Raw genomic sequence first — 26,397 nt, 5'->3', positions numbered from 1 at the left:
TTAAAATACCACATCATTCATTAAGATACTGCGTCATTTGTCCAAGTTTTGCATAGCCATCCTATGCCATGAACTAGGATGGCAGGAGTGGCACAAATTACATTGCTGATTATAACTCATTCACATGTCTAGGGAAAGGTTACCGACTGCAGCTATGGCTGCCAAGTCATCCAGTTGGGTGCTCTCTGTTGCTCTTCACGTTTGGTTCCACCCATTCTTGGTCTGTACACCTAGAACCAAACTGCAAAACAGTTTGAGACAGTTTGTCTTAGGTCGACCATACAATAATCATAACATTTACTAATCTTTTTAATAGATTAGAAGTTAAATTTGATTAAAAAAAATTTAAAAAACCTCCAATGAATTGATATTCTATGAAAAATGTGGGGATTTAAATGATATTGGGTATGTTTATGAACAAGTGTATAAACATTGGGGTATGGGGAAAAGATCATCCCTCAAAGCTTTGCATTTCAATGAATGGTACAAAGCTAAATATAGTGGCATTTTGTTTGACCTTGAATGGTGCATGGCGTAATCCAGGTAAATGAGCAATATTCCGATAGACTTGGGCCTTAATCTAAGAAGCCTAACTTGGCGTCAGGGTGTCTTCTGTGGCCCGTCCCACACTATATTGGGTGCACTAATACATGAAATACAACATTTTTTATCTTTGGTTTTGAATGTGCATTGGGGTGCTATCAAAATGAATGGAAAAGCACAGTGTTCTGCAGTAAATAGCATCATACTAAATGCATTAGCACAGTGCAAATGGGCCCTATGTGAAATATTAGGGTTAGCCACTTACGATAGAAAGGGGTAGCACAAGGACAACTTTTGCATAACATATTGTAAAGTGCATAAAATATGCAGTTAATCATTTGTCAAATAACCGCATTGTACTGCTTTTTCTATTTCTTCTTAGGGAGTCCACGGGCATCGGCATCTACTATACACTTCCCTTCAACGTCCATTATTCAGCAGTCCAGCCCTTACTTCACTCACCCAACAATACGCTACCATCATCACCATCACAGCCAGGACTCCCTAAAAGAGTTTGTTCAGTTTGTCTGCTCAGACACCTCTGGACAGGGAGCAGGGCAGGTGAGTAACTCTCTTCTTTGCATGTGAGCTGTGTCCCTGTTCACCGGGCGTTTCTCCATAGATCTGCTCAATTAAAAAAGGCTTTAAATACTCATCGTGTAAATGTGGTTTGCCGCCAATTCTGTAAAGAAAGCTTTTAAGGGTTTTTGGCAGCAATCATTTTTACTAGGAGTTAAGAAACTAAAGATGTTAAATCTTTTTGTTATAAACAATTCTGACGAGACAGGAAAAAATGGAGGATTATTTACAATTGTAGTTTTTTTTCCTTTCCTTGTTACTGCCACCTCGTCCTCATTTCACACGATTTTTTGTTGCTTTTAAAGCAGAAAAAATGAAAAGCTGTGAATGAGAAATGTTGCAGAACAAAAGGTGATATGATACTTGAAAACGCAATAAAAATGTTGTAAGATTAGGAGAGGAGATAAATTAAAAAATTCATCTTTTGCCAGCTGAAAGTAGTCAATGACATCTGAATTTTTCTGACAGATTTAGCGCAGACAAACAGTATTTCTGTTTGGTTAAGCTCATGATTTAGGCTCCCTACACAACTAGAATGTTGGCCTCACTTTTGAGTCTGCAACTAAGAAATCACCTTGGTCATTAGGCCTGGGCCCTAATGAAACCATTGTAATACATTATTTCAACCAACTGTTTCCTTTCCGTTATTAGTTACTTCAGGTCCAACTATCTAGTACAACCTTTCTCAGTCTTTTAAAGATGGGGAACCCTTAAAACACCCTTCCGGTCTTATGGGAACCCCTGATATAATTACCATATCCACAGCTCACAGTATAATAATGTGGTAATCAATTGGAACAATGGCACCCTTACAGATAGCCAGAAAGATAAGTGGTGTCACCTAAACTAACTCAACAAGAAAAGATTGCCTATTGCTCAAATCTTCTAGCAACCTCCAGAGGATCCCTAGTATTGTGATGCCTTATAAATCTCTAATATCTCAGTAATATAGGAGAGTATTATAACTAGAGGGTTACCTTTAACTAAAGAAAATATTGTATGAAAAGTAGCATAATGACAACATAGGTATTAAAGTGAGCCTGTGCTTTACATATGTATGTAAAACCATAGGTTTACTTTAATTAGCCCCCCCCCACCCCAAACCCCTACACACACACACCTCCATCTCTTTATTCTCACCTTGCCTTTCCTTCCCAACCAGGAGTTAAACACAATAGGCATTGTTTGGTTAAGCCTATACTTCTTCCTCCTAATGGTGAAGGGAATGGAGGAGTAATTGATGGAAAACTAAGTAAGAGTAAGAAAACTTTCTTCTTTTCCATTTATATTTAAAGCATAGGTTTACTTTAAATGAGCCTAAAAAGTTTAATAAAGCATCCCTCAGAGCGTTGACACAGAATTAAGATTTATTTTACAAAGGAGCCAGACAAGTAAGTTGCCGTGTCTGTTTTTTAGAAAAAGAGGCTACTATTTCGGTCTCTAGTCACTAGCACAGAAAGTGAAGAGAAAGCTCACCTTTTGGGAACACAAACGATATTGAAAACCTGTCTGAGGTTCCACTCCTTCCCCACACAAAAAAAGTTTTGGCTTGGGTTCCATTTTGAACTGTAATAATAAGTAGCTAATATTTAGGTAGATCTCAAAGATCCTTTAATACCTCTAAACATATACGTTTCCCTAAATATAACCAGCCAGTAAGGGCATGGTATAGGTCTGACATTCTCCTACTTATTAACTCAGTGGGCAGCTGAGGGACATTCACATTGAAGAGGACCTCGGGGGCGGGCCCCGTGTCAGGCTGACCATTATATACTGCATGTGTGACATAGATCCCACCTCATAATCCGACGTGCGCTTCTCACCATCATAGGGTGTAATCAGACCTAAACATAAAGTCTGTGCAGTCCAAAAAAAAAAAACTTATTTCCAAAATAACTGGTTAATATTTTAAGTTTATCTGTTGATTCCTAGTATTTTACATCTACAGTTAGACCTTGACATTTATTTTTGTTTTTTTAACAAACTTTATTAAGGCGTAGGCAGACATTCTAATCACCTAAACAAAAGGACCTGTAGTAGACATAACATTCTATCTATTTTTCATAGTTCATTATGGTAATTTGTTTTCTATACATCTGTGTTGGTGCTGTATTTACTTTGAGATCTGTATTTATGTGCTGCATTCAGGTTTGTGTACAGTGCAAAATATTGATTACCTATGATTTAGGTTATACATTTCAAAAGGAAAATAAAAGTAGCATTTCCTAAATGATTAGATTGTCAGCTCTTCTGCATATGCATCAACTAAAACCAAAACTGTGCTGCTTCTTCATATCATTTTATTTATTTATTTTACTTGCTTCCATTTTGTCATACATGTGTACAAAAACATTTAAAAAATACATGACATCTTTTTATTGTTTTACTTTAGAGATTATGATTTTTTTTTTCTTAAGCATCCTAACATTTTCACACACCTTTCTGTAAAGACAAAGACTGTGAATTGTAAAATGCAGATTTTTCCTTCATCTAGAAATCAAAATGTGTTCACGTGTTGCTAATTTTAGATTTATTTGTTAGAAAAAATACTAATAAGTCTCCACGTGGCTTTTTTTTTTTACATATTTTTAATTTTCACACTCATTTTTGTTCCTTGACAATTCCCACGGCTTCCCGCAGTTTTTGGGCATAGGGAAGGGCTAGGGACTGTGCGGGCGAGGGGCTGTTCCGAGCTCCGTTTACTCTCCTTTTGTTATTTATGTTGTCCGCAGCCCAGCAGCGGGGCCCAGGGGAAAATGTCGGGTTCCTTTTTGCTGCCACCCCCCGCACCCGTGGCCAGGCCTGTCCCCCTTCCCCTGACAGACACAAAACCTGTCACCAGCAACATTGTCCCAGAAGGAGGACTGGCAACACCAGCATCACCCTGTAAGTGAAATTAACTACCCCAAATTCCCCAATCACAAAGAAAAATTAATTACGGTCCCTTTCTCTGTCTATTTAATTAATTTAAAGGTGTTAAGGATTTTGTAGGCAAAAAGCAAACTATTCAGTTGAAAAATCAATATGTGAAATGGTATTGCCTGCTATAGGATTTTTTATTTCACACTCTTGTAATTCTCCGCCACATTGGGTAGCCAGCTGTATGACACCGCCGTTTTCTTTCTCACCTTTACAGCTTCCTGTGTCACCTACTCAATCACTGTACTGTGCTAATTCATTGTCCAGGAGATAGGTTGGAGATAGAGAGGTGCAAGAAAGGACTTGGAAATGTTTGCTTGGGTGACAAACACTGCCAACTAGTGCTTTCGTAGTAAGTAAAGCGATGGGGTTCAAGTTCCATTCTGTGGTGGATTTGACTCAAACTTTTGCCTCACTGATGCAGAAATTTGAGTGGACAAGTGATTGTAAGGTGAAACCTTCTTCAACCTTATGTTCACCTTGTCAACTGTAAATATCAACTGGGAAGCGAATATTAAATGGGAACTAAACCCATATTACCTACTTATCCCCAGTTCATCGCAGGGTGCCACCTTATCTTCCTGGATGCAATCTTCGGCCATCTTGCCTGGATGATGTAACTCCCAGGCAGTCGCGTGGGAGTTCATTTGATTTTTGGCATGCACAGCAAAATTTCTCAGCTGGGCGCCAGTCAGGCAGGTAAGAACAATTATTAAAAGAGAGACTTTACCTGTGCCTTAATGCACCTACCTGATCGTAGATCTTTAAAAGTGGGACTTTAGTTACACCTTAAAGGTAAAGAGAAGGCAGCATTCCTATCGCTGGTGGTTCATGTCATGAACTGCTTCTGACAACCACCAGCGTATGGAAGGGCTGCTACTTTTACAGCCAACTCCATGCCGATTTTTACCAAGCCAACTGAATAGATGGCAAGGTAAACACCTGCTTAACCTCAAGGGGATTGTTGAGCTTCATGGAATGACCTGAATCCAGGCATCTCTAGTAAGGACAGAGATTTTTGTGGGCTTAATTAAATTAACAAGGAAAATGTTCAGCATCAGCTTTCTTTGCTGCTCTTGGCATTCCATCACATGACGTGTCAGAAAAGCAAGGAACAATTGCAATCTGTGATCACAAGTCAGATCAAGATGGCTGTATCACATCCAGCAGATGCCAATGTCTGATCAATGACAAAATAGTGAAGTATCTACACCCAGGGCCACCAGCCCAACAGGTGTTATTAATATCATTCCTAGGAGGCAAATCCTTCCACCAAACCACACAGTCTTCCTCTAAAGGGGTTAAACAGGAAGCTGCAAAGATCTGAACCAGGAAGTAAAGGTGTCACCAGGCTTGCTTTGATGAGATGGAGCAGTAACGCACCACCACTGTGAGGTAGTTCTAAGCAGGAAGCAGAGCTTAACTATATAATAAGCAAATATGGTTGCCCCTTTGTACACATTAAATTCTAAACTATCTATAGAAACATTGGTACAACACCATGGAGGTTTATTTATAAAATAATGAATCTAATATTAGGCACACATATTCTGGTTAAGAATCTTCTACGTCAATGTGTTTTCAATGGCAGCGAATATTTCTCCACAAGACAATGTGTGCTGATTGTCAGAGTCATTGCTTTATTAATAGACCTCCTATACCACATAGTGACAAAACTATTTACATCAAGTTTATCTTTCCAACATATGTGTATAGAAAAACATAGCCAAGGCTAATTGTTTTCCTTCGAGTAATGAATTAAGTGGATCTTGCATAACAACACCCCATGCAACTTAGGTTAAAGTCAAAAAAATTAAAAAAAATTAAAGAAAGGAAAAAGTATTCTTACCCTACATCATAGATTCCAGACATTTCTTGTAGGCTCTGGTGACATCAATAGGCCTTACCACAGGGTTCTGGAAAAGTTGAGGAGCCCATAGGCAAACTTCAGCATTGTGCAGGAGTTTGATATCCAACATTCCTAGAATCCCACAAGAAGGTCTAGTGTCATCACCCTCTCTGGTGAGCACGCTGGAAACGGTGAGGTAAGTAATTTTTTCATGTCTAGAAAAAAGGTTTAAAAGTGGCAAGTATAAAAAAGTGAATGCCACCTAATTAATAGCATGGATGTAGCCCTTCTCTGGAGATCCCCAAGAGTCCTCAAGACCTGGTATGCAAATGGTGGCTTCCAACTTTGAAGACAAGCTTTAGTATTTGATACCTTCTCAAACCTCCTAGTACGATAGGCCAGGCATGAATGCCTTAGACACCTTCTCAGTAGACACGCCTAGGCAGTAGACACGCATCTACTGTATGGCCTTAATGGGCATTCTGGAGAAGGTTCTGGACTAACAAAAGTGGCAACCAAGTCTTGGTGTTGCCTTTACATCATGAGACATGTCTATTTTTAGTGAGTAATGGTTAGAACACGTCAAAATTTAACTGGAATGTGGGGCCTTTCCTCCATAAGGCTTGGAGGCACAAGTAATTTAGGGACCCCTCGAGATCCAAAATTAGAAATTTCAATGCAACACCGAACTTAAAGTTACCTACTATTTGGTACTTAGCTCATCTACAATGCTTGAAAAAGTAACCCTGATAATCCTCAGCTTGTGAAATACGTGGGACAAATTACTGACCATGGAAAGAATCTGGCACCCCAACACAATAGATGGAGTGCAGAACCAAGAACTGCGGATAAGAAACTAAAAATGCAGATCCAGTATTTTTACCCCAAAATAGGTTTTGGAGCATGAAGGTAGCTTTTATTTCCATATTTCAACCTCCTATCAATACCAACAATTAAACAGCATATATTTAAATCTCACCACACACTTTTATCCCTACAGAAAGTCTACAAACACCCAAATGAATCAAAAAGCGACTAAGCAATGTTATTGGCTAAATCTGTTAAAAATCCAGGATTACATGATTTTAGAAAAAATGGATGCTACTCTATAAATGCCTATTTTCATGATCTTAGAAGAGCTGACAATCTAATAACAGGATTAGTGTTCCACCTAGAAACAGGATAATTTTACATTCAGACCCACAGTACATACCATTTTAATAGATTCTGATTAAAGGGCCCATATCAGATTTAAAGTGTTGTTTTTTATTTGCTTTGCATAGCTCCATTTAGCCATAGAGTGATCTGTGTTGGGAGTTTCTTGCTGGTAGCACACACTATATTACACAACTTTACATAATTCAGCAACATCGCCAGTTCCATATTGACATAAGGGGGCTGTTGAATGCAACACTTTACAATAGTTATAAAGGGAAACTATAGCATTTTGCAATGTTTAAAATATAACATTTTGTTATATAAGCCAGGTCTGCTACCTGCTTAGTAACTGCACAGTGATTGTGCCTTACTGCTCCTCTATGACAGGGCCAATCTATGGTTCAAGTCAAAATAGACTAAAACCAATGGGCTAACAGCTTGGCTTTTCTCAGCAGCCATTAAGAAGAAATGTTATAACATTTCCTGATATTCAGATCACCATTGGAGAAATTTAAATATAATTAAAATATTGCAATAATTAGGGTGTGGAGAAGTAGGTTAAGCCACCAAAATCTTACACTTAGATCAATATGTACTCTCAGAAAATACACTATAGTTTCCCTTTAATAAACCACTTGTGTGAAAAGGAGCAGGGGAAGATTTGATGCTATCTCTCACCATAAGTGTAACCAGAGGTAATTATCTTCAGGTTCCAGAAGCCAGTATCAGGATCAGCCTGTATTATCAAGAGCAATAGCCTTAAACTTCCAGTAGCTAACAGTAGAGGGGGATGTTGTATCTATAGGCAATCACATTCAGATTTAGGAGCAATCAACAGGGGGAGCTGTTGCATCAGGGAGCAATAGTTTGTATTTCCAGTATCTAACAGTACAGGAGTTTTTGCATCAGGCAGAAATAGTTAATAATTTCAGGGGGAGCTGTTGTTTTAGATGCAATCACTTTTAGTTTCTATTATCCAGCAGCAGTGGAGGTTGTTGTATCAAAAGCAACCTCCTTCAGTTTCTAATATCCATCAGCAGGGTGAGCTGTTGTCAGGGGCAATTATTTTTGGTCTGCAGTAGCCAGCGTCAGAGGCACTGCTGTATAAGAAGCTCTCCCCTTTAGTTTCCAGTAACTAACAGCAGGTGGAGCTGTTGTGTTAGGATCAATCATCGTTAGGTTGCAGTACCCAGCAGCAGGGGGAGCTCTTGCAAAGCCCAAATCAATTTCATATAAAATATACTATTATAGGCAGACATTTGTTGAATGTTGCAAGCAAGTCCTTATCATCAAAGTAGTAACAAAAAAGCAGTGTGTCATAAAGTCATACACTAGTTTACGGTAAAACACTTTTTAGTGGAGAAACAGCACACAGAGTGTTCACTATGGTGTAGAATAATTGTATTCAAAGTTTATTGCAACAATACAATGGGACACACACAATTACATGATGTGCAAAAAGCATCATTGTTCAGTAACTTACAGCGGCCAATCAGAAGCAGCAAGAAGACTGCAGACCTCCAAAACTAATAAAGTTGTTTCTGATTGGGTTCGGCAGGTGACTGATCATCACTGCTCTTTGCACAGCATAATCTAATATAATTTAGGCATTATTATAATATTATTATTATTATTATTATTATTAATAAACAGGATTTATATAGCGGCAACATATTACGCAGCGCTGTACAGGCATGTTGTATTGTGTAACAGTTGAAGGATACAGTTTGTGTATCCTGTGTAGTCAGACACCAGGGAAGCGCTTGTAGCTGTATACACACGTCTCAGGTGTAGATCTGTGTGTGTTTGTGTAGGGGGAGTTGTGATGTATTTGGTTTTGTGTCTGATTGCTTATCTCTTTCTCTCTCTTTTTCCCCATGTGTTATTGTGTGCGCATGTGTTACAATTTACCCGTCATTTTGTGTTACATACAACGTGTAATTGCATTATCATTTGTCCTGAACATGACATTTTTTTTTATTGTCTCGTGGCTGTGCTGCATGCTTTTGTTGCTACTGTGTTGTTTATCTTGTCATTGTGTCGTTTTTTTTATTATTGTGCCGTTCCATTGTTTTGCATCATTTCATGGTGTTGCTGTGTCACATCGTGTTGCTGTGTTGTGTTGTTGTGTAGCATTCTCAGCGCCTCCCCCCGCCGGGTCCAACAGGTTTGTCACAATTGGATCACGAGACAGCAACTTTCTGAACCTCCCCCAGCAGTCTCAAGTAAGTCAGTGATATTCCCTAACCTATAATTCACTATTTACTAAACACAACCTAGCCTAATATCTAATACACAGCCCCTAATTCCTAATACACCATTAATATACCATATCCCTTATCTGCAATGCCTAGTTTACTAACCTCAGCTGTGCCTAATTTGGAATCTAACACCCCATAGCATGTGATACTTCAGAGTAGCCATGAAAATCAACTAACACTAGATGTGATGCTGCAAAGAAAAAGACTAGCAAAGGAAGGCCTCTTGTTCCTTTTTTTTTATTCCATCTTTTCATCATGATCCTTCCATCATGTATGCATGTAACCATGACAGTTCTAGAGGTTATGCTGTGCAGGGTTATGCTGGAATGGCACCGGTGTTCTGAAAAGCTGCATGGAAGAGAGAGGGAGCTGCAAGAAACAAGTGGAGAGAAGACAGCAACCAATGACCAGTCCACAAACAATTCTCTCTCTTCTTGTAGCTCCCTTCACTCTCCCATCAGCTTAGCAGAATAAGATGCCATATACAGAATACAAACAAAAAACATCACATTTATATTATGTTCTTTCTCCTAATTTATGGCCTTCCATTCCTTTCCAATCAGCTTCCCAGAACTGTAACATAAACTGCACGTGAAAGTGGAACTCCAGCCAAGCTTTGTTTTATTTCTCTTTAACCGTTTTAAAAAAAGGTTTTATCTTCTGTGTCTGCATTGGGGGCGATGTTCCTTCCGGTTGTGTCAGGAGGACAAGTATAGGCAGAATCTGTCCAACATGAACACAGACTACATTAGCAACATTTTTTTTGTAAAGTGGGGAGAGGTTAGAACCATCACATAGCTTTAGACCAGGGGTCGGCAAAGCTTTATGACCACTAGGCCATTTATGGGGTGGGCGGGAGCACACTAGGCCGGACCTGCCCTAATGGCTCCACCCACCACCAGGGAACACCCCTCGAACATCCCACTTCTCCGTTTGCATTACCTTCAGGGAGCTTTCCCTATTTACCGCGGTGGCGGAAGTATTAACACCGGCCGTGGTAAATAGGGGAGCCACTGCAAGGGGGCGGTTCCGGAGCTCCAGTGGCTCTGGGGCTTCGTTAGTTCTTAACGCCCCCTGGCTGATCCACAGATTTACTTTCCTCTGTAATGATAACCACACCTGAGCCATACAAAGAAACAGCTCAATATTCGCTCATTCCACAAATAATGACTGAGCCCTTTAAACAAACAGCAGGGGATTTAGTCTAATGGATTTCAGATATTGGTTTTATCTATTTAGCAAACTGTCCTTCCTTATATTCAGGGCTATTTAATAGCAGAAGATGTTGAGCACATCCTTTAAAGGATAACTGTACAGTTATCCTGTTCTTCTCTTCCCCTAAATTAAACTAACCCACATCTCCCCTACACAGATTCACAATTATCGATGGTATAATATTATGGAGAGTCCACAGTCATGTCACTAACTGTCCCTCAAAAGGGCTCAGAATCTAATGTCCCCAACATATAAACAAACAATAAAAAAATTCCAGGCCAAATGTTTAGATATTGTTTACATCCATCATGACAGTCCTTAGAATCGCGTCTGCATATTTTTGCCAGCTGTGCTCAGGCACAGCCAGAACACGACTGTTAGGTTGGATAAAACAAACAGCAGAACTGCTGCAACTCGGTAAGTATTTGGAGGGGAAGGGTGGGTTAGGTTAGTTCAAAGAAAGGGTGCAACAGGGTAACTGAACCGTGCATGGAAATTTTGAAGATTATTTGTCTGCCATTTACACCTTTAGGGTAAGTTTACTGCAAGCATTGGTCAAAGCTTTGCTATAGCCCTAAAATCCTCAATTGCTTTGCATTATTTCACCACACTAAGCAGCATTATCTCCCAGAGTAGGGTGCAGGACTGTGACTTCAGCACAGATTTTACAATATTTTATCTTTGACTTCTTCCATTACTATTAAATTCCAATTCCAGAAAACCTTTTATTTTGAAAGGCATGGAGGAGATTTATAGTGACTGAAAGGTTTTTGTTGCTGACTAATGGGAAAGATTAAGGAAGGAAATGATAGAAAATTTTCTAATATGGTACTCAGCCAAAAACTTATTTTAGTAGCAGGGAAGAAATTCTAAACATTTTTTATATTGAAGGCCATGCCTTCCTATCCTAGTGACAACAGTGTGCTCCTTCTCCGTATTTTGTATGTGCATCACAGAGACAGGAACTAAAGAAAAATCTCTGTAATTGGGTTCACTGAAAGAAAAAAGAGACTTTACAAAGGAATTTTAACACTTTTTCTTATCAACTTTGGCAGGTAAATGTTAAAATTTACTAAGTTCTGAAATTTTCAAGTATTTTATAGGGCCAAGCAAACGTTCCTTTTCAGAGCTCCCTCTTACCATGAAAACACATGGCCTGTGTCCATTTAGAGAAATTCATCCAGCTGAAGTGTTAAGTCCTAGGATTGACACCAACCAGAATAGAATAGCACAGGCTCTATGTAAGGCAAAGACATCATTCTGAAATTAGGTATTTTTTAGCACAGAATACAACCTAGAAACCAGGCACCAAACTGGTCAGATAATAACGTATTTCAATGTGACAGATGGCCTTTAATCTCTAAGACAAAATCCTACTCAAGAATATTATGTACTTATTTTCAGCTGTCTCTTCTGTAATTCAGCTACTCTTCATCTGTAATACACATTCCATTCTGTGGTACTTCATTTAGTCCTCATAGATCTTTTGTAATGTATATCATTGTAATAATGATCCATAATATGCCGTTTTTTATGTGCATTGCTTATAAACTGAAAATACAGTGGACGTTATGTGTAGAGGTATTTGTAAGGAGAATTTATGCAATGTTCATAGCCAAATTTTCTTGTTTCTTGTTTTTGTATAAGAGAAAAATAGATAGAATTAGATTCATTGACCAACCAGACACTATTCTGTCGAGATGTTTATGTACTAATGAAGAAGTCATTGCTGCATTGTCATACCATACACATACTACACACACACTATATAATATTGTGAAGCCTGCATGCTCCAGTATAATTATTGAATATACAGAATTTATGTAGCGCCAACATATTACACAGCGCTTTACAAAGTCCATATTCTTGTCATTAGTTGTCCCTCAAAGGAACTTACAATCTAATATCTCTACCGTAGTCATATGTCATTACTACAGTCCAAGATCAATTTGTTGGGGGAGGCCAAATAACCTAACTGCATGGAATTTTTTGGAATTTTGGAATGTGGGAAGAAACTGGAGTATCCAGAGGAAACCCACACAAACACGGGGAGAACCTGCAAACTCCATGCAGATAGAGTCCTGGCTGGGATTCAAACCTGGGACCCAGCGCTGCAAAGGCCAGAAAGCCATCTTGCTGCCCTATACAATATATGCTCTATATAAAAAAACAAAAGCAGAACTCCACATAAAAAAATACGTCAAACATTTCCAGAAAAAGATTCCCTGTGCTAGCAGAGAGAAGAAAATGAGAGTGATTCTAAGAGGAAAGGTTGGCAAAACGGTTGCAAAGTTGTATTTCTTAAAGCATTTTGGAAGTGATATCATGGGGTCCCTCTGAAATATAATCAGATTTAGAGAGTAGGCTTAAGCATGGATGGTTCTGTGTCACAGTACCCAGCACACTAAACATTTTACATTTTATAGGTTAGTTAAAGCCTGACAGATGGTTTTCATCTGCCGACAACCAACAACAATATTTACTAACATTTCCTGCATTAAGCCTCACTAATAAACCCCATCTAAATAAAATGTTCTTTGCCAAAGCACTTTGCATTATAATCAAGAGCAGTTTTCTCTTCCAAAATCAAAACTTGTTTTCATCTTTTTATTTCTTTTTTGCATCATAGAGTTACTAATCTCCCTGCATCTGCTTTGCAGCCAGTTCCTGTCTTCATGCTCTCCAGGAATGGCTGCACAGCATTTTTCAGGGCTGGTTTCCTGAAGGTGACAACAGTGTTCATGTCCATGTAATGTTTGTTGAAGCAGGCACTTATGAGCCTTCATGATAATATGACAACTCAGGAGCAATACTGAGACAGAACGTTGTCCTCTTATAACAGGAATGCCTAAATACTGACCTTCTTTGCAGGGTTGTCATTATTTTATTAAAAACTCAAATATATTCAAAATGAATTTTAAAATGACACTTACATGGTAAAGGTTATACCATATTTTACTGATCAGGTTTACATCTACTTTTATACTACTATTATACAGACAGGCTTACTTGTCATATTGAGGGTTCAGGCTCCTCAGCCAGATGTTGTGCATTCACAAAATCTGTCTGACCAGAGCAGGGTAAAGGGATTATTTTCGTTTCATGAGATGATCGCTCACCAAAAGAAATTGCTGGTAAAAGCACAGAAAATAAACTACAATACTATAGAGCAGCCGTTTTTACATGGGGGAACTCTTGAAATAATTTTCGGTTCTTCAGGGAACATCTGTTATAATTACTACACTATATTATCACAGTGATCATTGGGATGAATAGTGAGCTATGTGCACCTTTTTATCTCAGGAGCCATTAGCTTTACTTTGATACAGTGCGCCCCATTGCATGGAAACTGTAGTGTGAACAGGCTCATATAATTTAAGTCATATTACACTTACCCATCCTACCTAGCCCTTTAACCCAAACTTCTCAAATCTCCCACCCAACTGCTTCATAAGTAGGACTTCCTTGGTCTGCCTCAATGTATACATCCTCCAAGCCACAATCTTTTTCACCTCTGTCTGCGCCTTGACAGTAACCACTACTAGACATCTAGGTCAGAAGGGTTAGCCAGGGTGGTTTTTTAAGGCAGGGTACTTTACTTTGATGTACGCATTCTCTTCACATCTAGTTATTAGCGGGGTGTTTAATTGCATAGCTGAAGTAGGAATTAGTTCTAGGAGAGGTTGAAAAGAAGGGTGACACCAGGCAAGCATAGCCAGCGTCTCCATGTTTAACGTTATAAGCATTTGTATGTAACATATAAGTACATAGATACATATGAAATCATAAAAAGAGATTACAGTTTTAGATACTTAGGTTGTGGGACTGCTCACATTGTAGGCGTAGATAATAATTTCCCAGTGATTGTATATAAAATGTCAAACTGACATGCAGATGTGGTAATGTGACCTTTCTGCTATGTATGGATTTCATTTTGCAGTGTATGATCTCATATGGTAGATATTATTTCTACTCTTACTAACAACTGACAAGGGCTATTTTTGGCTATTTTTGTGCTTCAAGCAAGACATTCTTGGAACCTATAGCCTTTCTCAAGCCAGCAAGACACCCCCATTGACCACACATACTCCATATGCTACTGAGACAGTTGGACATGATAGTGATCATTTATTTGCCAATCTAAGCAGTATTTGCCCTACCTGTTTCGGAGCAGAACTGCCTCCCCTCACTTCTCCTCTCCATGACCCTACTGCAACAGGATGAAGGAAGGAGCAGTAACTTTTGCCCTTGTGCACCATTGTGGCACCAGTGGCACACAATTAGAAAGGTGCGGCTATAATGCTTAGCAGTGGTCCATTGTTCTGTCCACAGGAGAGCGGCCATGGCTGGTGGCAGCTGTGCTGGCACGGCTGGGTAATATAAGATTTTAGCCCTAGGTATTATTGCACATTTATTGCTTATGCTTTAAACCTGGCCCTGCATCTGACAACCAAAGGGTTACATCAGTGTTGAGAGATGCAGCTGTGGCCCCTCTCTTTTTCTGGCTTTGTCCCTGTTTCACCCCGGCCGCACACAGCACTGTGGGAAGATATATTTCCTAGCATTCCCCTCACTAGTGTCATATTAAAGACATCTGCAAGAATACATTTGTTTTTTAGGGGATTTAATTAAAAAATCATCCATAAGGATTATGCTGAAATACAATGATATACATTGGATGTTCTGCCTTTCCCGTTTCCTTAGTGCAGGTTTTGTATATATTCTGGGTGCGCTGTCTTTTCTTTCTAGGAGTAAACAGAGCCCAGAGTTGTTTTTGGGCTTCTTCTTATGTGAATTCACTAAAAACCAGACATGAAGTCACTTCTACAACAATGGGGACACCATGGAAAATCCTTTAAAACCAGCATGTAGATATAAACTTTGTCCCTGTAAGCATTCCTTTACTGCCTAGACAGGCAACCCAAGCTGTGTTCTGATACCAAAAAGGTTAAAAACACTTATTAAAGCCACATAAGCATCAACAAGCTTTACCAATCATTTTTATTAAACACCCATATGTAGGCATTGGGCCTGACTTATTAAAGCTCACCATAGCTGGAGGGGATACACTTTCATCAGTGAAGCTGGGTGATCCAGCAAACCTGGAATGGATCTAGTCCAGGATTCAAAACATTTGCTAGCAAATAGCAAAAGACTTTGATGAAATCCATTCCAGGTTTGCTGGATCACTAAGCTTCACTGATGAAAGTGTATCCCCTCCTGCCTTGGAGAGCATTAGTAAATCAGGCCCATTGCACAAGGAAGATAACCTAAAGTAAAGCATAGCTGTAGGATATTTGTACACTCGTGCAAAGTCAGTCTATAGTACAAGAATGGATATTTCTTGTAGCTACAAAAAGTGTGAGACTGCAATGGAAAGTGGCCAGTGATGAGCTTTTGTGACAATCTAAAAAAAAGTGGTGAATCTTTTCTTCGCTTCTTCCCCTGCTCAGTTCACAAACTGTCCATTAGTTGGACGATGAAATTACTTTACAACTAAATCGTCATCCTCTTAAAACCAAACATTTTTTTCTTGAACTGAGCTTTTAAAAACAAACCTTGAGACAAATAGTAAAAATGTAGAAATTTGCTGGGAGTTATATGAGGTTGTAGCATATCAATTCAAAGCAGAATCTTGTTTATGCTATGCTAGTTGTTACAGTAATATGTACTAAGGTGTAGATATACTAATCTGTATGCTGAATAACATTTTGATTTTCTTTGATAAGAATGCTGTCCATTTTTTTTTATATTTTGTTTTGTTTCCAGCTAGAATTGATAACTGGTGAATGTTGAAGCATCAAAAAGATCTCACATTGGGCCTGATTTATTCAAGCCCAATGTGATTTATTCAGCCTCTCCAAGGCTGGAGAAGATACACTTTTATCAGTGTTTGCTATTTGTTAGAAAATGTTTTCAATCCTGCACCAGATCCATTCCAGGTTTGCTGGATCACCCAGCTTCACTGATGAAAGTGTATCCTCTCCAGCCTTGGAGAGCTTTATTAAATCAGGCTTATTGTCTGTTCATTGCTGTGACCTACTCACAGAGTATATTAAAAGCTGCTGCAAAGTTTGATAGAGGCCGCCTCTATTCTTGATGGGAGGATGTCCAGCAGCATCCAGCCCTTTCTCCAGCCCGTTACTCTCATTCATTGGATTTTAGTTCTTGTTTTTATTGAGGCTCAGCAACAAATGTGGACATTACTATGCTCATTATGATTGAGCTATACTAGTTAAACACATTTAATGAGCCATAGCTCCTTTGGATAAGCCATGCCTTCATTTAGTTGTAGTGCATTTTAAACTCCCGTATGTTTGTTTTTCAATTGCCAACCATTAGGATTTCAGACTGAGCCATGAAGTAGCCAACTCTGAACATAAGCCCCTAGGGCTGGGTACACACTGGCCAATTTTTACTTCCAGTTGACTTCATATCCTATAAAACTGCCCCTGAAGTGAACCAAAAGTAAAAAATACCTGTACAGATTGCAATTCATTTGTTTTTGTATCTTCAGTTGGTTGAGTAGAACGCACATGTTGGTGAATATTGATTAAAAGGACACCTGTTGTGCTAGATGTACAATCGATAACATTCATTCACCTTAAACAAAGTTTTTCTTTGCAGGATAGGAAAGAATTAAGGGGTTTTTATTTAGCATTTATTATTAAAATTACTAATTATTTTAATTACAGATGGTCCTAGAAAAAACTCTTCTCTCTAACAGGAGACACAATTAAATAATTGTTATTCCTTAGTGTATATTTCTAAGTGTGCACCAGGGCCCTGGGACATCACTAGACAGCTGTGATCCTATATCAATGGCCAACAGCCAGTCAGTGTAGTTCCTATACAAATAAACACACATAATAGCTTGCCAAACTTTCACTGTAAAAAAAATAACTTTGTGAATAAATCTCAACTTACCTCAGCTGGGTAAAATGGACATTTGCTTCATTTATGCAACATAAAATAAGCTATAGCATTTGTTATGTGACAAGTAGGACAACCAAAATGTAAATATTATTATTACTATTATTACACAGTATTTATATAGTGCCAACATATTACACAACCCTGTACAAAGTCCATATATCATGTCACTATCTGTCCCTCAAAGGGGCTCACAATCTAATGTCCCCACCATAGTCATATGTCATTAACACAGTCTGAGGTCAATTTTTTGGGGGAAGCCAATTACCCTAACTGCATGATTTTGGATTGTGACATATAATAAATACCGACCTGTTCTGTAAAGAAAACAAGGTCATTTCGATGGCCTTAAATGAACTATGACCATCTTGTCTAAAAAACACAAGTTCATATTCTCACCTCAACCACAAGCGGAGCTTAAAACCAATACAAATCTGTTTTAATTATCAAGCCCCCCCATCTCTATACAATACTGGGTTCTGTGTGTGAGAAGTGAAAATACCTCCATGTGTCTACAAAAATATGTGCTTTGATTTTTATTTAGATTTAGACATTGGCAATAAATAGGAAATATCATTACGCTTTACGATCCCTTTTTATAATGACACCATAATCTAGTCTAGTTCCGCCTGCTGATACCATTGGCTTCCAGTTGGTGTTTTGTCTTTTTTTTGTTACCAAATATTTGTTGATTTTGTTGAAAAGATAGTTACAAACAATCATACAGGACAATAATAATAGTGTAGTACAAAACAGGTGTTTAGTCTTTTAATAAGACAAGGATATTTTGTTGTGCAGCATCATTACCTTCTGTTTTGTTTGGGCGCTTCAAATACCTAATCTCACAACTGCTAAAAGAGCCTGAATGCTCTGGCTTTATTGTCCGTTGAGCAGTGGTTGTAGTTTGTCAGTAGTGTTTCCCCAGGACTTACAAAAATCATTGTGGCCTTAAAAAATAGAATTAAAGCCCTGGGGATACTCACCTGTCCCCATACTGTCACAGGTGCTGTCATCTTTTCCCTTCTTTTCTTCTACGTCCCAATTTTCGGCCATCTTGTTTGGTCAGGCCGGGATGACGTAACTCTCGCGTGCATGATCGGGTGATCAGGCAGGTAAGGACACCTTTTCCAAAAGGGACATTGCCTGTCTCTCGGTAATAAGGACCTGCCTGATGTCAATTTGAACTTTAGTTCCACTTTAAATTATTCTTTGTTTAGAGCTTAAACTTGTACTTTTAAAAGGTTGGTACGTGTGTACTTACTCATAAATAAAGAGGTCTGAGTTCTGAATATTCAGAGGTCATATTAGGGTAATTTGGATAAGGAACCCAGATATGTCTATCTTCATCCCATTTATAAGTAATTTATTATATAGCACTGCATGTTGTAACCTGTAAAATAACCTATAGCAACCTGTGAGTTTCTAGAAAGCCAGGAATAACATCAATGTTTCTTGTTTTTTTTGTATGAATGTTACACAATGTAATTCCAGATAATAGACCCCAAGCATGCATCTCTATACACGTCATGATTGGCATTTTCTATTTTTCTGTCCTGACAGGTTTTCTCTAACCAGCTACAACAAATTATTGTAGCAATACTGTGACTGTATTGACATTATAATCCATAGTAAATATACTGTGAAAGTTCTCATTTATCCAGGTCATTGTATATCTGGTAATAGTGAATCACGTTCTACCGGACTTGTCATTGTAAACCATTGTGTTCATTAGAAAAGGTAAAGCAGCTTGGAAGGCTGCAAACCGTTTCCAACATGACAAGAAGAAGTCCAGTTGAATTTGACTAAATACTACTAAATATCCTATGATCTCCCACCAGGCAGCAGATTGTATTGTAATGGTCCGCATGGCTGCTAATGGCGATTTATTTAGTAAATACCACCACCTACTGCTCTGATTTGTTAATGCCGAGCTTGTAGTCTACCATCAGGATATGGTTTATAATAGGAAATTTGTACCATATATTCCATGATGGGAGTTGGATTCCCACCATTTATATGTACGACCACTTTGTCTATATATATATTCCTATTATATTCCAAATGGTCAAAATTTTTTAGGTTAAAAAGCAAAAATTTCTCCGCTTCCATCAGTGGTTTAAAGTGCTAACCATAAAGTCACAGCTCATATAATCCTTTTACAGATTAAACATTCTGGAGTTTGCATGCTTTGCTTTATCCTCTGCTGATCAAAAATGCTTTGTACTTTATTTTAAAATATATATATATTAAACACTACTTTTTTTACAAAATTAAAATTTTAATGATTATCTCTTTTTGTCTTTTACAGTCCTGGTTCCTTTGATATCACCACCAAGCTGCAAATCTATGAGCAGACGGAACAAAGATTTGTGACACCCACCCTCCATATACACACTTGACTTCGGAAAGTCTTCCCTAGAGCAAGCATGGAACACTATGACCCTCATCACAATGCGTACGCAAAAAAAAAAAAGAAAAAAAAAAAAAAGAGGGCAGAACTGCACTGTTTAACACCCTCTGGTAGTGAAGGGAAAATACCATGCCCTTTTCTCCCCTTACCTCTCATCTCTGCTTTTTTTTTTGTCTTGTCATACCCCCATCCTCACCTTTTCATATTCACCTAGGGTCAGCGTGTCTGTACCTCCTTCTGTAGGGTGATAAAAAAAAACTTGCGAGAGAGTTTAGGACACGTCGTCTGTTCCTCCAGCTTCAGGGTGACACGCTGATACATCCAAGAGTGAGGAGATGTATTTGGCTGTGCCCAGTCACTATGTGGTGACAAGTGGGCAGTATGTGTTGTCACCCTTACAAACCTAATTAGTCTGTTGCCACTGATTCTAAATAATTTGGGTGGGAAGATATAAATGGTTTAATTCAAAAAAGTAAATCCACAAAAAAATTCTGTTTTTTTTTCTTTTGCCCATTATGTCAGTTTCTTATAAAAAAAATAGGAATTTTGTTAGCATCTTCCATGTTCTAAAAAAACGCTAATAACACAATTTATATGGTCTTTATGGGCTTAATGGCAAGGGACAATGATACAACTTCAAGCAAATAAGTGCAATGACTTCAAATAGTTTAGAACTTTTTTTGTTTTAAAAAAAGTTTCTATTTAAAAGCATTTTTTTTTAAAAAAAGAAAAACCTTTTTTTTCTTTTTGTTTTCTGAAAGTCCTTTCATTTCCCAGTGGACTCTAAAACAAAATTGGGAAAACTGTCTGCCTTCAGACAATAACATTTTTAGATTTTTTTTCTTGCACTAAAGATTTGACATCTTGTTATTATTATTTCTGTGTTTAGCATTTGTTTTACCCTTTGCACTATTTTTAAGTTCTCTGTATAAAAAAAAAGAACAAAGCATGAAATGATTAATAAATCTGCAGCAGAATAACAAATTTATTGAAAATGTTATCATCTATGTGATTGTTGGGGACGGGGAGGAATCAGTCCTGTAGAAAAAGGTCAGAAGTTTAAAAAAGTAAGGATGTAAAACGCCACAAACGATAGGTAATTCTGACCATAAAATTGTGGCAAAATTAGAAGCATTTAGCAGCAAAAAAAAAAGTTATTTTTGATTATTTTTTAATAAACGTTAACTCCATCATAAAGGTAACAATATTTGATGCATTTATTATATTTGTAAAAAAAAACAGTTTATTAAATATTTTAGCGCTTGTTAATCCTATGTTATATCTGGAAATGTTCTGGAAAAACGACAAGGTAAAACAAGCATCTGTAAAAGGTTACAGTGACATTTTAAGGCTCTACAGTCAAAATAAGACCTAGCTGTTTTTGCCAAATGTTAAATTCTTGTAGCTAGGAAACAAAAAAAATTATGACAGTCCTATTCTAGTTTGTCAAAAGATCTTTTTATGTGATTTATTTTGAGAACTGCTGGAATTTTTAACTATATGCTGCTGGTTAACATCTATATTTAATGAGTGGATGTAAGATTTTGGGACTGAATATTTTTTAAGAAAAAAAAAAGGAAAGAAAACCTCTTTATCCCGTAGATGCTTTGCTTTTATTTAAAGACCATGTTTAAAAAGAAAACCAACGTTAAAGCATTATGCACTTTTTTCTTTTAGTTTGCCCAATTATATAGGAATTTTTAGGGTGTGTGTGTAGGGTGGGGTGTTAAGGGATGCAGAAAGCTGTTCAGTGGGCTTTTTTAATAAAACATTACTGTTTTACTCTTCCATTAAAATCTACAGGTAACTGGAATTTAAAATATATATCCATGTCAGATAGGGAGTGCCTTACATGCTTACTTTTTTTGGAATTAAAAAAAACAGGGATAAACTCTGCTGAAAAGGATTCACCCTAACTGGAAGCTGTCCCTGTATTCCCCCAGCCAGAGGGTGTTATGATGGAATTTTATACCAGCCTGCATAGTGCCTTTCTATAATATTGTAGTGGAGATGTTCGGAGGAGCTGGGATACTGCTAAATTGACTGGTCACTTTCTTTTCTTAAACGCTTCTTTTTAAAAATAAGCAATATGTTTTTTTTTTATCAAACAATTTGAAATTTTGAGCTTAGCATCATGGTATCTAAATCTACTTCTAAACCCAAACAGAAGGAAATTGAAAAAATTAGGTTAATCCTAGAGTTAGAATCTAGGTTTATATAGGAGTACCTCATATTGTCAAGTATAAACTAGTTAAAATTTAAAATTCTCCAACGTTTTTATGTTATAATTTTACATAAATTATATGTTATTAGTTCTATTAGAATGGAGGCAATGGCCATTTATTTTTAATATCACATTTTTTGATCACTAATGCAAACTGACATTCCTAAATTGATGGTGAATAGATCTGAATTTTAATAATCTGGTAGCAGCAAGCTTTTGTAATTTCACCTCTGACCGGCCAGTATGTTTTACGTTTTTTAAATGTAAAATGCAAATGATTTCTCAAAAAACGTATTTTATTTTAAAGCTTGGCTTGAACAAGGATTAATTAGGTAATATTGGATAACAGATATTAGTATTTCCTTTCACCTTTGTGGATAAAGAGTAACACAGCGGACTCAAGGCCAGCAACAGCTTTCTGTTCCCTTATGAAGGTACAATGTTCTTGTAGCTCTTAAGAAAGGCAGCATTTTCTATATATATATATTATATAAATATATATATATAAAAATATATCATACCATTGCATATCCAGAACAGAAATCCCCCCTCTTTCCCTCATTTGGTATTGGACCCACCTCCAACCCTTTTACCGTCCTTTTACCTCTCCCTTCATTCTAAACATATTACCACTGTGTACGCTCCACCGCTCTCTACAGAATGTGTAAATGGAATGCTTGTTGTCAGTATAGCGCCCTCTTCTGTACAATTATTCCTACTATCTTATTCCTCAACCTCTTCACTAATTTTACCACCTAATATAACCTCACTTACATTCGCCTGCTGGCCTCATCATCTCTCTTTCTGACTTTTCTAAAACCATGTAAACTATTCCCCATTTTTACTCTCATCCTCTTCGCTCAGTTTTCTAAAACTTGCTTTCACTCTTCTCAACACTTGTTATCTAATCCTACCCCCCTTATTATCTAAACCTTACCCTTTCTTATCTACTCTTTCATTTCACCACATTTTTCCCCTGTTAATCATATTCTCTCAATCCCCTTCCCTTTCCCTATTCTCTGTGTATTTTATCCCCGCTTGAAATATTATCGGTTTTATTTTTTTTATACGTTTTTTAATCTCCCTCGTACCCAAATCGCGTCAGCCCACCCTTGCCCAGTATTCAACCCTTCCCTTGTGCTTTCCCATTGGATGGCTATTATTATGTGTATGTGAAATAAAATCATTTCCTGGAAGTAAACTTGGATATGTCTCAGTTTGTTGGTGAACACACAAAATACATAAGTAGAAATGTATGGGATATGTATAGGATGATGGGAACAAAAATCAAAAATGGAGAGCTAGACCAGTGGTGTCAAACTCAGGCCCGCACTGTAAATCCACTTGGCCCACAAAAAACAAATGTCTACTAGAGCTGGCCCGCCGATAGACAACAAATCCTAAAATGTTCTGCTGGCGCGTCATTCTGGACCCATAAGCCCCCCCTCCTTTGTTGACATTCATTAGGGACCTTCCTCAATTGTACATAATTTTTCAATATATATCAAGGTTGGCCAGCAACTTTGTCAAATTTTTCATTTTGTCCCACTGTGTATTTGAGATTAACACCCCTAAACTAGACCATTATACAACAGATAGGCACAGCCAACCCCTGAGTGAATGGTGCCTTACGTATAAGCATAAGCACTTTGGCATCTTCATTCTGGTATATTAAGCAAGTTTGCAGATATAACCTTTCACATTTTTATTTTTTCTTGCTGTCCTATGAGAATGCAGAGATTATTACTGTGTGCCATTTTTTTTATTTTCCTGATGTAGTTGCTTGGAAGCAAAAGGCTGTTTGCATACAAGGATTCAAAAAAGGCATCCTATGGGTCCCTTTCTATCTGCAAGGTGTCTACACAAGCAAAATTTGTAGAGAAGTTGGGCAAAAAAAAACTATGTCTAAACAGATGCCAGTTTTTAAAAATACACACTGCGTCTTCTTCCATCTCTTATTTCTTTTCTATACAATTCACAAATGTTGCGCTATATATAAATTATGACATTAGAATGGGCATCAATAAAAAGACGCAGGGGTCAACATGACAGCTAGTTCTGTGTTTATTACAAAGATGTCTTAGTTTTTATAGAAAGGAAACATTTCCATATTTTAGCTAAAAGGTCTATCCGATGTAATTCTTGTAAATCTAATTTAAATATCTTTACCTTTTCACAAGACACTAAAGATCTCTTTTTGTTAGAATATGTGACACAAATTGTACATTTTTATCTTCTTTCAAATGAATTTATGTGTTTAATCAATCCATATCATGAATAGTTTGTCTCCACATATATAAAGAATATATAAATAAAAGCATATATCAAAAAACAAAAATTGAATAAATACTATGTTCACATAATCCCCATACAGTTATTTTAATTTACTATTCGTCATGATATTAGTGTAGAAAATCAAAGACAATCAAACTCGTACAGTTAGTTTTCTTTCAAAAGCCATAGCCTGAGAGGAAAAGCCTGTCTCCTGCAAGCATGCTGTAGAGAGGGATTCTTGTTATGTGTGTGGAATGGTCTGTCTGCTGAGGTCCATTATGCCCCCTGGTAAGTCAGAGCTAGAGGCCAACAATTGACAACAATAATTTGTTGATTGCAGACCTATATTTGACCGATTTGACTCAGCAGGTGGCATGTTGGACCTCAGCAGACAGACCATTCCACACACATAACAAGGATTCTTCTTTGCAGCATGCTTGCAGGGGACAGGCAGCTTGACTCAAGAGTTCACCTTTTAATTTCAAGGTGTGGCTCCTTTTTAGGAAAATAAACTTTAAGGGCTTCAAGGAATTGTTCACACCTGCAAAGTTTGTGCTTTATGCATGTGGAACTGCATGCAAAATACAAAACCTGGTCTGTACTGTTATAGTCAATGGCGGTATTTTTCTCATACTCCAAATGAACCAGAGATCCGATTCCACAGCCAGCTTTAATCCTTTGATTTGCACAGAGGTGGACTCGGCTTGCTGGTAGTAATTTTGCATCAGGTAAAGTATTTTACTGTGCAATGACACAGAGAAACCTATCACAATTTGTAGCCAATTGGGAAGTGACAAGAGTGAGAAGGGTCTGGCTACACTAAGAATTGAGGAGATGTACCGGGATTTTTTCTCCTCAAAACTACAATTTTTCTTTCTATATTCCTATTTTAATATTTATATAAATAGTATATTCACTTATATGTAGTCACTTGAGTAAGAGCCACTGGGTCTCTGTTGCCCACTCCCATTGGTTGCTGCCTGATGATTATTCCGGCTAGCTGCAGCTTATAGTCCTTTCTGTGGTCATTTTAATGACACATTCATTCTCATTGATGGATAAACTACAGCAATAAACTCCAACTAGTTTGAATGAAAAGTGTGAGGACGCGTGGGCAAGCAGGCAACTAGCAGACAATTGGGGGAGACCTGATGGCTGGAACAATGAGAGCTACCAATACCAATCCACACCTACTAGGCCCTTCATTAGCTGTAAACCAAGCCCCCTGTTTCCTGGACAAAAAAGTATAACTGGTTTGTACAAAAATATTGTAATGACAAGCATGGTATATGATGAATATAGGACATAACGACAGAAACAAGGAAACAGCGCAATTCACAACAGGTTCTTCAAAGGAAGAGCAGAAAGAGATACATTCCAGCCTCTTGGGATATTGCAATAGACAGGCAATTATATGCAAAAAGGTCTTCTATTCTAAAAAATGTGCTGCTATAATACAATTACAGTAGTACCCAAAAGTGGCAGAGGTGGTGGGATATATTCTTCAAGCATGCAAATTTAGTGGTCAGAGTTAGGGTTTGGTCCAAGACCAAACACAACCCTGGGCAATGAAAAGTGGGGTTCCAAATGCACAGCATCCTAGCCTCCTGCACCCTTGACATTTCGTCAATTTGGACCATGGGAAATGTGGAGGAAGGTAGTTTGACCTATCCTAAAATTGTCCCTGGACACATGCTCTTTGTAGTCCCACAGTGGTGAGGGCATATAGCAGTTTGGCCAACCTGTTTTTGTACCTATTTGCAAGGAGGACACTGGAGAGTGAAGCTCTACAAGTGAGCTTTAGGCCCACAGTTTGGTAACAAGCATTGTACAGGATGTCTAATAGTATGGCCATAGCCAACTGTTGTGTTTAGCTCCTTGTGAGAACAATCATGTGGATTGAACAATTATATGGACAGGACTGACCAGGAAGCAAATGGATCTAGATAAGGACAGGGATCCAAAACAAATCCACATTTAGCAAAACAAGTATGGAAAGTACCCCAGCATATCTCCAAAGGGAGTACTGGGG

The 26,397-nt window shown here is 37.9% G+C and overlaps 1 protein-coding gene across 6 annotated transcripts in view; it reads left to right on the top strand.

The window, feature by feature from the left end:
* The window catches only part of NFIX (nuclear factor I X), a 126,408-nt gene extending 103,116 nt beyond the window's left edge, over nt 1-23,292 (top strand). For 4 of the 6 annotated variants that reach the window (XM_072399542.1, XM_072399544.1, XM_072399545.1 and 1 more), the window contains 4 exons: nt 926-1,104; nt 3,855-4,008; nt 9,182-9,273; nt 19,766-23,292. In XM_072399542.1, coding sequence (XP_072255643.1) covers nt 926-1,104; nt 3,855-4,008; nt 9,182-9,273; nt 19,766-19,780 — 440 coding nt within the window. In that variant the 3' untranslated portion in view covers nt 19,781-23,292. The remainder of the gene's footprint in view (nt 1-925; nt 1,105-3,854; nt 4,009-9,181; nt 9,274-19,765) is intronic. The other 2 variants (XM_072399547.1, XM_072399548.1) reach the window with 2 other exon arrangements.
* Nucleotides 23,293-26,397: the final 3,105 nt, after the last annotated feature.

Source organism: Pyxicephalus adspersus, chromosome 2 (assembly GCF_032062135.1).
Source record: "Pyxicephalus adspersus chromosome 2, UCB_Pads_2.0, whole genome shotgun sequence".
NCBI classification, from domain to species: domain Eukaryota; kingdom Metazoa; phylum Chordata; class Amphibia; order Anura; family Pyxicephalidae; genus Pyxicephalus; species Pyxicephalus adspersus.
This window is presented reverse-complemented; position numbering and strand designations above follow the sequence as displayed.